The following is a 12,883-nucleotide window of genomic DNA, read 5'->3' on the forward strand; positions in this document are numbered from 1 at the left end:
GAATATACATTTCCCTTTGGTCCTACAATAGTTTTGAATATACTATTGTGGTTTCTCCATTACATTTATATTTACATTACATTTTTTATTTCACAGTATTTTATTTTGGGGGTCGTAAAGCTTCTCACTAAAAGGAATGCCAAAATAATAATTGTCAGCATATAAAGTTCTGCCTTCATTTTTTTACTGAATCGCCTAATAACTTTAAAACTGCACATTAAAAATTACTGATATTTGTTTGTATTTGTTTGTACATTTAACTTTGTAAACAAATAAACAATTAAATTTGAAATATGGTTCAGAAGTATACAATTTTTGTTTTGTATTTATGTCTCTTGTTACGTAAGTATTAACAAAATATCAGTCTGCTTTTAAAGGCTACCTTATTACACATGCTAACCAACACAAACACATTCTAGAAGCAATTAAAATCAACTACTTCACATTAACCAAATATATTTACAAAACTTGACTTACTGTTTATAACAGAAGGATTATACTAGTGCTAAATGTTTCAATGTATTTTCAATGGATGTAAAAATTGCTGGATTTCTAAATACTAAAATGTTATCTATAAATATTGTCACTTCAAGAATGCGTTTCTGTCAGGAATCATTACCCCCTAAGGTAATAAACAAATAATATTTAAATTTGATTAATATATATCTCTACTCTGTGTTGCCACAATCCTACCTCAAATTTTGGTTCCAGATAATAATAAAAACCTACTTTTCTTTCTGGAAAAAAATTCTTAATATTGTGATCAAACCTATAAGTATTACAGTATCATTTTTGTATAAACCCATCCTCCTTCACATACAGGTGCTGGGAAATTTGCTTGCTGCTCTTAAGGTTAAAGAATGGATTTGTAGGTTATTCAGACAAAAATAAAAAAAAAACATTAGTTAGTAAGCTATAACTTAAAAATTTACAATACTTTTTAGGAGGCCCACTAAGATATTCTAGCGGTTAACTCGTTGTTGCAAATCAGTCGTTTAATAGATGAATCTTGAAGTCGAAGGTTCAAATCCTAGTAAAAGTTAGTTGCTTTTAAACGGATTTGAATACTAGACAGTGGATACTAATGCACTTCGGTCATTTTTTTTTTAACTTCCGGGATACCGTTATGAATTTTGTTTAGAGGATGAGATGAATGACAAAGGTATAGCCTGTGAAAAATGCCTTGCCTGACTGGGATTCGAATCCGGGACCTCTGGATGAAAGGCCGAGACACTACCACTCGTGCCATGGAGGTCGGCACTTTGGTGATTGGTGTTCAATTAACCACACATCTCAGGTTTGGTTGGCCTGAGTCTGAACAAGACTACGTGTCATACACTTCCTTTACATAATCAAGTGTAGTCATGAGACCAAACTTCATTTACATTCACACATATCATCCTCTGAAGTGAAACCATACAGTGGTTGGAGGCTAAACACAAAAAGAAAAGTATTGTTCTTGTCACACTTGGCCTGTGGGAGAAGGGATTACTTACTGTTCATTATACATATATTTCTTTTTTTTTTAAGTTGAACAGACTGCAACGTACACTTAGGAAAAAACGGATTTTACTCGGGCATTAAACAACTTTTTTTCAGGGGCTTGTGTTTGTATGTAAGACATCAATATGTTATGGTTTACCGATTTTATCTATTAGAAAAAATTAAACACAGAAAAAGGTGAAAAGTCATTAAAATGCATAGTTTTTATTTGTTCATTTTTTAATCTTAGTTGTGAAGATTTTTTTTTTAATTGGAAGTAGTGGTGGGATAAACGATTCATTTTCAGGACTCGATTCTTTCGATTCGATTCTCAGAAAGGATTCGTAAAAAAGAATACTAGATTCGTTCGTCCGATTCAATGATTCTTTTCCTTTCCACCACTACCAGAGCTGTAAAGTCTAATGCGCATGCTCTCTTTCTCTTCTTCAGCCAAGTTTAGTAGTTCATCTCTTCATACTGCTGTTCGATTCAACTGATGAATACATACTAAATGTCTTTGATTCTTCTCTTTTCAACTCTTATTCGACTCCTTCAATTGTTCCTTTTCAATTCTTATTCGACTCCTTCGATTCTTCCTTTTCAACTCTTATTCGACTCCTAGTAAACATCTGATTCTTTTTCAGTTCAATACGATGTTTAATAATATATACTTAGTAGCCTATCACTTCTAATACGCATGTTCTATTCCCTTCCATCAACTCAACGATTTTCCTTATTTCATCTCTTATTCGATTCCTTTACGAAAACAAGCTTATATCAACAAAGCTCATCGCTAAACAGAGAAGGGAAAATTTAAACTGTTACGCCCACATTCTATATGACATCATTATTCTTTTTTCTTTTAATTTCATTCGGGCGGGAAGCTATGTTGCACAATATTAATTACTGTCGTTCTTTTGCGCATACTGTCATGCTCAAGATATATTTTACAATTATTCTTAGTAGACGGATAAAAGCCGACAGTCCATTCTGTTTTCATGGTGAATTTTCTTTGCGTGTTCTATTTAGAGTTGTGTTTTTAGTTGGGCCTACTCAATTTCGTAAGATTTTTTTACGTTACATAATCAGAAGACGATTTTTTTCTAAATGTTTATCGGTATTATTTTTTTAAATCATTAGTTTTTATGTAAGTAGATATTTTATAAGCACTTTTAAAAAATAATATTTTGTTTTTAAATTTATAAACATGAGCTGCAGAAAAAGAAGTCACATCTGGACTTGCTTTTCCGAAGCAAGCCCTGGAAAAGCTTTGTGTAATTTTTGCCGTAGTTCAGTATCCTATGCCGGTGGGACGACTAGTAATCTATCTCGTCATATTAAAATTAAACACCCAGGAGTTGATACTTCAAGACAAAAAAATCCTTGTCCTGATTATGTTTCAGAAATGCATTATAACTTAAATCCTACTACGTCTACTGCGACTGAACCAAATGAATTGCAGCAATTAGCCCGTAAATTAACAAACCTTGTTGAATCGCCTAATCCTTCTTCTGTGCTTCCAATAACATCTTTGTCCTAAAAAAAAAACACAACAGTTGTCCCTTATTTCCTTTGTTACAAAATCTGTCCCTCAAAGTAAAAGCCGAGCGTTAGATATTCAATTAATTAGGTTAATAACTAAAGAATATTAACTTATTTCACTCGTTTCTTCTTGAAGAATTCAAAAAGTTTGTTCATATGTTAAACCCTGGGTATTCGCTTGCTTGTCGGAAAACAATTACAACTAGTTTAATTCCACAATTATATGATAGAATTTCTTGTGAGATTCGTAAGTCATTATATAATATAGAAGCATGCGCAATAACCACTGACAGTTGGACATCAGTTTCAAATAATAATTATATGGCCATAACTATCCATTTCATTGACCATGATTACAATTTAAAAACCCAATTACTTACTTGTATGGAAATTTGCAGTCAACATACGCCTGAAAACATTGCCATTGAATTACAAGGTAAATTCAATGAATGGGCCATTACTAACAAAATAGGAGCGGTTGTTAGTGACAATGCTGCAAATTTAAAAGCTGCTATTCGCAATTGTCAGCTACGCCATATTCCTTGCTTAGCGCATACAATTAATTTAATTGTCCAAGCAGCAGTGTCTGAAGTAAAAACAATTGTGGTAAAATCGAACGTAATTGTCAAATTTTTTAAACGAAGTTCTCATGCTGCCTCCAAACTACAAAACATGCAGCGACAAATGAATCGTGGATAGCGGTGATCTTTGGTGGTTGGGTTTCAATTAACCATACATTTCAGAACTAGTCGACCTGAGACTACATGACTAAATTTCATTTAAACTCATACATATCACCCTTATTCACTTTCTGAAGTAATTCCTGACGGTTCTTCCGAAGGTTTACAAGAAAAAAATAAATATAAATACTTTTAATGAGTTGAAAAAAAAAATTTGGCTCTCATTCGCTGTAGTTGATGATAATCAAAAATTGTTTTATGGGGCTTAAGATAAAATTTAATTGTTTAAGATTAACTCAGTTAAAGAAAATATTTTATAATCAGAAGTTATATCAATAAACATTAGTGATGGTGATGTAATAAGTTATGCATCATGTGTGGAAAACATTAAATAAATAAATAAAATAAACGCAGGGTAGAATTTGGTGTGGTAGGAGGATCCCCCATTACAAGCTATGCATAAGAAATATTGCTATGAATCGAATCATAACTGAGAAAGATTTGGTTTCCCGTCGCCTATCCATTTCATTTTTAAGAATCGGTTTCTCCTGCAAACCGATTCTCGATTCTTTCGTTCAGTAAAGAATCCAATCGAAGAAACGACTCGTTCGCGATCTTCCCATTACTAATTGGAAGCACTGGCTCATCTGCTAGTCTCATGTTAACGTCATGTCACGTTTAGATAGTATTAATCGGAAATAGAAATTTAAAAATGTTCTCTAGTCCTGCTCATCGCCGATTAACCGTATTATTTAGGATTTTGTGTAGCACAAACGCAAAGATTTCCATTAAATCTAGAAAAATGCAGTGTAAAAGAACATATTCAGAAGGTTTGTTAAATATTTTGCGTTTTTAGGTTAAGTGTGTAGTTATTTGAAAGTTGGGAATGATTTCTTACTACGAGTTTAATAGTGTATTAGCGTGGATTAATGAATTTTGTAGTTGTACATCGCGTTGTCAGTGATCATGATTTGTTGGTTTTTGAATGGGGCTTAATAGGTTATAATATGTATTCTATGATTTGTAAAAAGACGAAATAGCTTACAACTAAGACTAAATAACTTACTACTGTCGGTTTTTACTTACACACTTATAAATACATATAAGTAAATCCTTGTCTAAGAACTTGCTTGTCTATTTGTCCAGAATGTACAGTTTCAAGTATTAGATAAGGTTGACCTTTTGTACCATGCTGCAGTAGTAACTTTGCGTTGATAACTTTGTAGTTATCATTATATTATATTGGTTGTAATAACAAATTAATTAAATAGATTATCCATATAAACATTAACAAAAATTGTGAAAATATTGATTGTACTTTAAAAAAATTTAGATTTAAAGTAAATAGTAGACCAAAGACTAAAATGAACTATATTACCCATAACATAACTTCATTACAGTTTTGTTAATATATTAAAGGAAAGGTATTTTAATATTAAATAAAGGTAAACTTAAAAATTTTGCTTCATAATTTATCAACACTGTCGAACAAATGACTAACATTAATGTTAAGCTAGAAATTTTGCATGTGCATATTAAAGGACATTAAAAATGATTAATTTTACATTAGAATAACTTATAATATATACTGTAAATTGCCACCCATAAATGCAAAACTAACATTATTGTGACTGATAGTGATTATATGTGACTGAAAATATTTCAGTTTAAATAAAAATCCTTCATTATTTACTTAAAGAAGAAAGTTTACAGATACTTAAATACTTTTTAGTTTTTGTTTTATGTAGGATTTAAGATGTAAGTCAGAGTTGAAAAATTGGACTTGAAAATACATTTTTTCCAAGTTTAGCATTAAATTACTTTTGAGGGATAAATATACAGAACTGATATTCTTTCAGTTTATTTTACTGTATGTGGTAGAACAGATAAATAATAACCCCAGCATTTTTTCTTTCCTTCATATAAATAATAGGCCTAGAGTGGCATTTTGTATGGAAATTCTAAGTTGTTGTGTGGCTTACGTCTAAAAAGGCACTAAACACCTAAATCTGAAGTCCAATGTAATTAGATAAAAATCATTCATAGATAGTCCTTTGAACAATGTTCTATTTTTACAGTGTTTGTATAACAACATAAAGTGAAAAAGGTTTAAACCCTAATATCAGATTTAATTCAAATTTGTAAAATTGAACAATGGAGCAGACCTGTAGATTTAACCACTCTCAAAAATGTCAACATGGCTACCAAACTCATAAAAAGTTTGTGTTCCTTACATGTTTTTCCTCTGGTAACTCTGTAATGACACTGGTCAACAATGGTTTTGTTATGTAGTTTTGCTGAATCATACATTTTTGTGGGAGCTTTTTCCGAATATGAAGTTAGAATTTCTTTATCAGCCTCAGATTTTTTTAATTGCCTTTCCCATTTTCCAGCCAGTACATGTGCATGAACAGTGCAAGTACAATATTATTTATTTAGTTTATTGCAGCAGTTAACTTTTAAATAAACTATAATTTGAGTTGATAAATAGCCATGAAAAATAAGTATTATTTACACAGTAATTAAAATGATTACAAATGTTATACATATCACTCGTGTCATAATTTTTTTAAAATGTACTTATGTCACTCCGTAGTTGCACATTGTGTCGCATGTATGAATTTTTTGGTGACCCAGTGCTGGATGTAATACTGTAAACAGTTTTTTTTCCTATATCAGTTTCTGTCATAAAAATGAGTATATTATACAATAATAATGTTTATTGTATCAATTTTATAATGCTTATAATTTTTTTGAAGTTATTTTGTAACTTTCTGTATTTTTTTCATTTATTTAGTCCAAATGAAATCATCACAAAAATGCAATTTTTAATCTGATGCTTCTGCATAAAGTCCAGATTGGTTGGTTCAATCTAACAAATAACAATAATACTGTAAAGTTTCAGGATCCTAACTTATTTTGTTAACTTTTTATGAATTGTTAAAAATAAAAATGTTAAAAATTTTTTTTTACTTTCATGTCTAAAAGCTATTTTCATTTTCTGTTATGCTAGAATTTGGATTCATTTTAAAACTAATTAATTCCTTTCATATGACATGCAACATGTTATATTTAAAAAAAAAAAAAATATTTTCTGTGAAATTAAATTTTGACTTAAGTTTGAAAATGTGGATCTTTGATTCTCTTACAAAAAGTATTATTTTTATAGTTATAATTTTGTCTATCAAATACCCAAATTTGAAATGGGGATGATTGGGATTGACTGCAATAAAATCTTAATTACCAATTTTATTACAGTATAAAATTTTATCCTAGAAAATCTTATTCCTAAGATTTTTCTAGTGAAAATATGAATTTAGGTAAGGAATAATAATTTGTTTTTATTTGGTATTAGCTGTTTTGGTAGTTAAAATAGGAATTATTAGAAATAAATGTTAAAATTGTAATACAAATTAATATTAAATGTTATGAAAATTTTTTGTTCTTCAAAAAAATTTATGAAATTAATGTAATCCATTTCTCAGGGATGTCTGTTGTTACAATTGGAGATGTAAAGAGAGCTGTAAATGAACCAGGAAGTTATGCATATATTCCAAGAAAATATTGTAAGTATTCAATAGAATTCTAATTTTGAAAATTATATTTATTAATTTTTTTTTTTGTGTACACTGTAAATTGCTATGAACATCGTATTTATTATGTAGTAACATTATATTAATTGTGCATCATAATTATTTTGGGGTGTACCATGTGGCATAGTAAATACCAAGTGGCGTGAAGTTATTGCTAGAAGAGAAACTTATTTTGAAAATAAATAAGACTAAATCAAAGGTTACTTTTATATCTGAGAGTAATTTGATATTTAACCAGATTAGGAATTCTCATGCTTCTCAAAAGCTTGCTCCATAAATATATGGAAGGATTTAAATTCTAAGACTTCATAGTCAAGGATGATGTGTTTTGCAGTCTCTAGAGACTGATAAACTGTACATAGGCTATCACTGCAATTAGACTCATGTCTTCACCTGGTAAAGAAAAACCGACCCCTCAAGCTACCACCCTATTTCTTTAACAAGCGTGTTGGGTAAAATAATGGAGAGAATGGTAAACCGCAGGCTTGCATGGTACTTGGAGAAACATGGCTTTCTTTCTTCGGAAGAGTGTGGTTTCCGACAAGGACGATCTTCCACCAGCACCTCGTTCCTATCTTCTTCGATATAAAAAAGGCGTACGACATGGCCTGGCGACATAGTATTCTTAACACCCTCAAGGGATGGGGAATCAAGGGCAATATGCTTGCTTTTATCCGAGGATTCTTAAATCACCGGACATTTCGTGTTTGTGTGGACAATTCACTCTCAGATAGTGTCATCTTGGAGAATGGAGTACCTCAAGGTGATGTATTGTGCCACCTTATTTTCTGTAGCCATAGTATTACCAATTGTGTACAGGCTCCTGTCTCATGTTCTCTATTTGTTGACGATTTTGGTATTTACATTGCGGGCCGTTCAACACCCACAGCAGAGCGACTACTACAGAACACTATATTTTGCCTTGAGGCTTGGTCCAAGACAACTGGTTTCACATTTTCATCCGACAAAACGAAATGTGTAGCCTTTTCTCGGCTATGAAACCCTTCTATTCCGCAAGTTTTTCTGAACTTGTTTAGATTTAAACAACAGAATATGTTGATGTTGATACACATTCTTAGTATGTCTAATTAAAAAAAACACAACTGTAGTATTAACATCAATTGAGGCAGTATTAAAATAGCATCATCAGTTCTTGAGGATAGTCACAAATCTATTAAAAATGTTTTGAAGTAAGTCCTTAAAAACACTTAGTTGAAGAATTTGGTTTTGTATGTTAGAAAAGTTGAAATTTAAAATTATAATAGATTATAGTATTTATTGAATTTTTATTGTATGAATAGAATTTGATAAGGATAATTTGGTCTACCTTCCTTTGTTTTAGTGAATAATAACTTAGATCAAGAAACATTGCATCATCTGAGATGGATGCTCCAGAAAGATGAATTAGAACAAGACATGTTTTTAATTGGTCGACCTGGCCCCTCCAAGCGGCGGCTTGCAATGCAATATTTAGAGTTAACCAAGAGAGAAGTTGAATTTGTTTCGTTGTCAAGAGATACAACTGAAGCTGATCTGAAACAGCGCCGTGAAATAAAAAATGGTACTGCAAAATATCTTGATCAGGTTAGCAACTCTTTTTTAAACAAAAATTAATTATTTTTTAAATGCTATTCCTATCAAAATACATTCATTAAGTCCTGTTCAACAATAGATATAACTCTTTTTAACGATCTTTTATTAATTCATCTGATTTCTTTAATGTTATTTTTCAAATCACAAGTGGTATAAGACTTATTTACATAGAATTCTGGTACCCCAAAAAGAAGTAGTCTGCAGCAGTTAGATCTTGAGAGCTGAGTGGCCAATCTATGTCTCTGAAATGGGAAATTAGGTGTCCAAGAACCAGGAAACATATCTCACAGACTGTTTATTGTCTCCTGAGCAGTATAAGCTGTTGCACCATCCCTTTGGAACCAAATAACTGTACTAAGTAACAGTTACTATATCTGTATCTTTGAAAAAGTATGAATCATTAATTCCAAACAAAGATACTCCATATCTTACAACTTTGGCATTATGTAGTGGTTCATCGATTTCAGTCTTCCAATTACAAAAATTTTGTTTACTGTTACTACTAAGATAAAGATGTGACTCATTTGGTATCATTAATTTATGTGTGTGAAATTAATATCACAGCATTGAATATGTTGAACACTTCTATCTAATTTGTTTAAAGAAGCTGATTGATACCTATAAGAATAAGCTGGAATTTGAACAATGCTGCTCTTAGTCTCTTGGATAAATATTGCTATGTACTACCAACAAATTATTTACAAACATTATTCTTATTCTACTTTCAACCCACTTCAAGTTGAATTTGTAAAGGAATTCTATGTTTATTCACATAGAATATTTAATTTTTTACACTTTGTTTACTGATTTACATTAATTGTATTCACAGTGAATAACGTTCTTGTATTGACCAAATTGTTCATATACTTCTATTAAAACTGAACACGAAGTGATTAGACAGTTCTGTTGAGTAATGAATTTCCCTACCACTGTTCAGGAGTTAGCTTCTGCTGCTTGTTTAAAAACATTACATTCTATTACAGCACTTGTTATAGTTACAGATTTACTATAAGGGCTTTGCCTTCTGGACTAAAGCACCTTTATTCCTTGCTGTACATGTTGTGTTTTGTGTGTTATAATATTGTCACGTGTTCGTGGCTCGATCAGAATACTGAGAGATTGACAATTTAAAATGTTTATATAATTACAGTTTATTGGTTTATAAACATAATTTCAACAAGACAAATCAATATTAATGACAATGGTGATAATAATAATAAAGGTAATGATAATAATAATGATAATGATGATAGTGATGGTGATGGTTGTAGTAGTCGTAGTCGTAGTAGTAGTAGTTGTCATAGTAGTAGTTGTTGTAGTAGTCATAGTACATATTTGAAAACAGGATAAAAAAACTGCATTAAGTACACCTATTGGTACTCATGAGACAGAAATCATGTTGAGCAGTGTAATTAGAATAATTATGGGATTACAAAAGATTTGTTAGACAATTATGGCAACAGTAAACATTAGTAATATTACATGTTAATAAAACTGCTATCATAAATGTCAATCATAATAATAAACAGAGATTATATACAAAACAATTTAAAATACTCATCAGGATTTACTCTGTTTAGGTAAATAGAAAACTATAATTCAAACTCATTACAAAAGATGTAGCATACCTGCTAGTCTTAACACTTTTTACTACTAGTCTTGTATTAACAAACAATAGTACACTAGATAAGACAAGTATAAAGTTCTTTCACTGGCTTTTCTTTTTTCTTTTCACCTTTGCTGTTCACAATAAAACTACTCCAACAGTTTATGAATGGAATTTAGTACGTCATCCCTTTCACTTATAGTTTTACGGTAACTCACCGATAGTATTTATTGTTTACTGGAATTATTAGTGGCATCACCTTAATTGTATTGAACTTAATTCACACTGGAAATTCGCTCCTTTGCTGTCTTCCCTGCAGAATGCTCTCTCTGACTGACATCTCACACTCTTGTTTTGCAGACTCATACCGCAAACTCTTCTCATTGGACTGACATAATGTCTCACTGGACTGGTTCAGTAATTGATGTTCGGTGATTAAAGAGTAATTAATGGTACTTGAGTATTAAATTAAATGTTTGGTTATAAAAATTGTTCTATGTGGTGTTCATTAATTTTGTATGTGTTGGAAGTTTCAGTTTGTTACGATACCTACGAATTTTTTTTAGCTGTGGTGGTTTTTTCATCTGACATTAGTTCATTTCTTACTATCTTAGAAAAACCCCTTCTAAGTTCTGAACTTAACCAGAATAACTTGGTGCTTCTAGGTTTAATTATCTATGTAGATTTTTATAATAAATTTTAATACTTATTTTTAAATTAAAAAAAAAAAAATAAATAATTTTAAATACTTTCACTTGAGAATGAGAACTGTTATTTTATTTTTCAGACTTTTAGTCTTAAAATATAAATTACTTTTACAGTCATTTATATTTTGTTATTGTTTTTATTTTTTAATAGGTTTAATTTTTTTTTGGTTTTTTTCATAGGTTGTACATTTAAAATTCTTTGAAATCTGAAGTTTTAAATAATTAATAAAATGTTTGCCAAAAATCAATTTCTTTGTTAACTTTTTGTAGGTATGTTTAAATAAAAATTATATTTAATTTTCTTTATTTTTTAGAGTGCAGTTAGAGCAGCTATTGCTGGCCGAGTTTTGATATTAGAAGGAATTGAGAAAGCAGAAAGGAATGTTCTGCCAGTATTAAATAATCTTCTTGAAAACAGAGAAATGCATCTGGAAGATGGTCGATTTCTTATACCAGCTGAACGATATGATAAATTACTTAAGGTATTTTATTATTTTGAAGGATTTGATGATTGTTTTTCTAAATTGTATTTTTGTTTTCTTTACAGATTTTATTTGGTATTATTAAAGAGAATACAGTCAAATCTTAATTTTTATCAGTTTTTGCTCAAACTTTCATGAGTTACCAAAACTCTTAAAGTACTGTTGGGACAAAATCATATTGTTGAATATACAATATGATTTATATTGTTTTTTTCTTTATCTCCTTATACTGTTCAAATTTTCCCAAGTGTAGCTCACATACTTTCTTACACAGATCATTAGGACTTTCTGTAAGAATAATTTTACATTGAGTACTAAAATTGAATAATTTTATATTGAGTACTTTTCTTACTTTTTCCTGTTATCCTTCGGTAACTACCGTTTAGATAATACTTCAGAGGATGAATGAGGATGGTATGAGTGTAAATGAAGTGTAGTCTTGTACATTTTCAGTTCGACCAATCCTGAGATGTGTGCTTAATTGAAACCCAACCACCAAAGAACACCGGTATCTACGATCTAACATTCAAATCCATATATTGAGTACTTTCTTTCTTTTCCTGTTTAACCTCCGGTAACTACCGTTTTAGATAATTCTTCAGAGGATGAATGATGATGATATGTATGAGTGTAAATGAAGTGTAGTCTTGTACATTCTCAGTTTGACCATTCCTGAGATGTGTGGTTAATTGAAACCCAACCACCAAAGAACACTGGTATCCACGATCTAGTATTCAAATCCGTGTAAAAGTAACTAGCTTTACTAGGACTTGAACGCTGTAACTCTCGACTTTCCAAATCAGCTGATTTGGGAAGACGTGTTAACCACTAGACCAACCTGATGGGTTATATATATATATATATTGAGTACTAAAAATCATTAACATCGCTTCTTGGTTACCTAAATGTATACTGTAAGTTATTTTTAAAATAACTCACAGTTGTATCTAAGGTATGTTTTGTATTTCATTGTTAAATCTTTGCAGACTTTTCATTGAAGTATTCTTTATAAAGCTAGAAAAGTTTTTTCATATTTAGATTTGGATTTTCAAAGTACAGCTTTTTACAAAGAATAGTTGCTTTGAGACGATGAATGGATGCCCAATATTCATCAATCATCTTATACACCACGCTTTAATTTTGTTTGGTCTATTGTAAGTTATCCTCTCATTTCACTAATACTAATTTAGTGAAATTT

The 12,883-nt window shown here is 30.5% G+C and overlaps 1 protein-coding gene across 1 annotated transcript in view; it reads left to right on the forward strand.

The window, feature by feature from the left end:
- Window positions 1–4,338: 4,338 nt before the first annotated feature.
- Window positions 4,339–12,883, forward strand: part of c12.2 (von Willebrand factor A domain-containing protein c12.2) — a 168,237-nt gene continuing 159,692 nt past the window's right edge. The window contains exons 1-4 of the mRNA XM_075374827.1: window positions 4,339–4,534; window positions 7,190–7,270; window positions 8,640–8,881; window positions 11,518–11,685. Coding sequence (XP_075230942.1) covers window positions 4,417–4,534; window positions 7,190–7,270; window positions 8,640–8,881; window positions 11,518–11,685 — 609 coding nt within the window. The 5' untranslated portion in view covers window positions 4,339–4,416. The remainder of the gene's footprint in view (window positions 4,535–7,189; window positions 7,271–8,639; window positions 8,882–11,517; window positions 11,686–12,883) is intronic.

This window comes from Lycorma delicatula, chromosome 1, assembly GCF_047948215.1.
Source record: "Lycorma delicatula isolate Av1 chromosome 1, ASM4794821v1, whole genome shotgun sequence".
Classification (NCBI taxonomy): domain Eukaryota; kingdom Metazoa; phylum Arthropoda; class Insecta; order Hemiptera; family Fulgoridae; genus Lycorma; species Lycorma delicatula.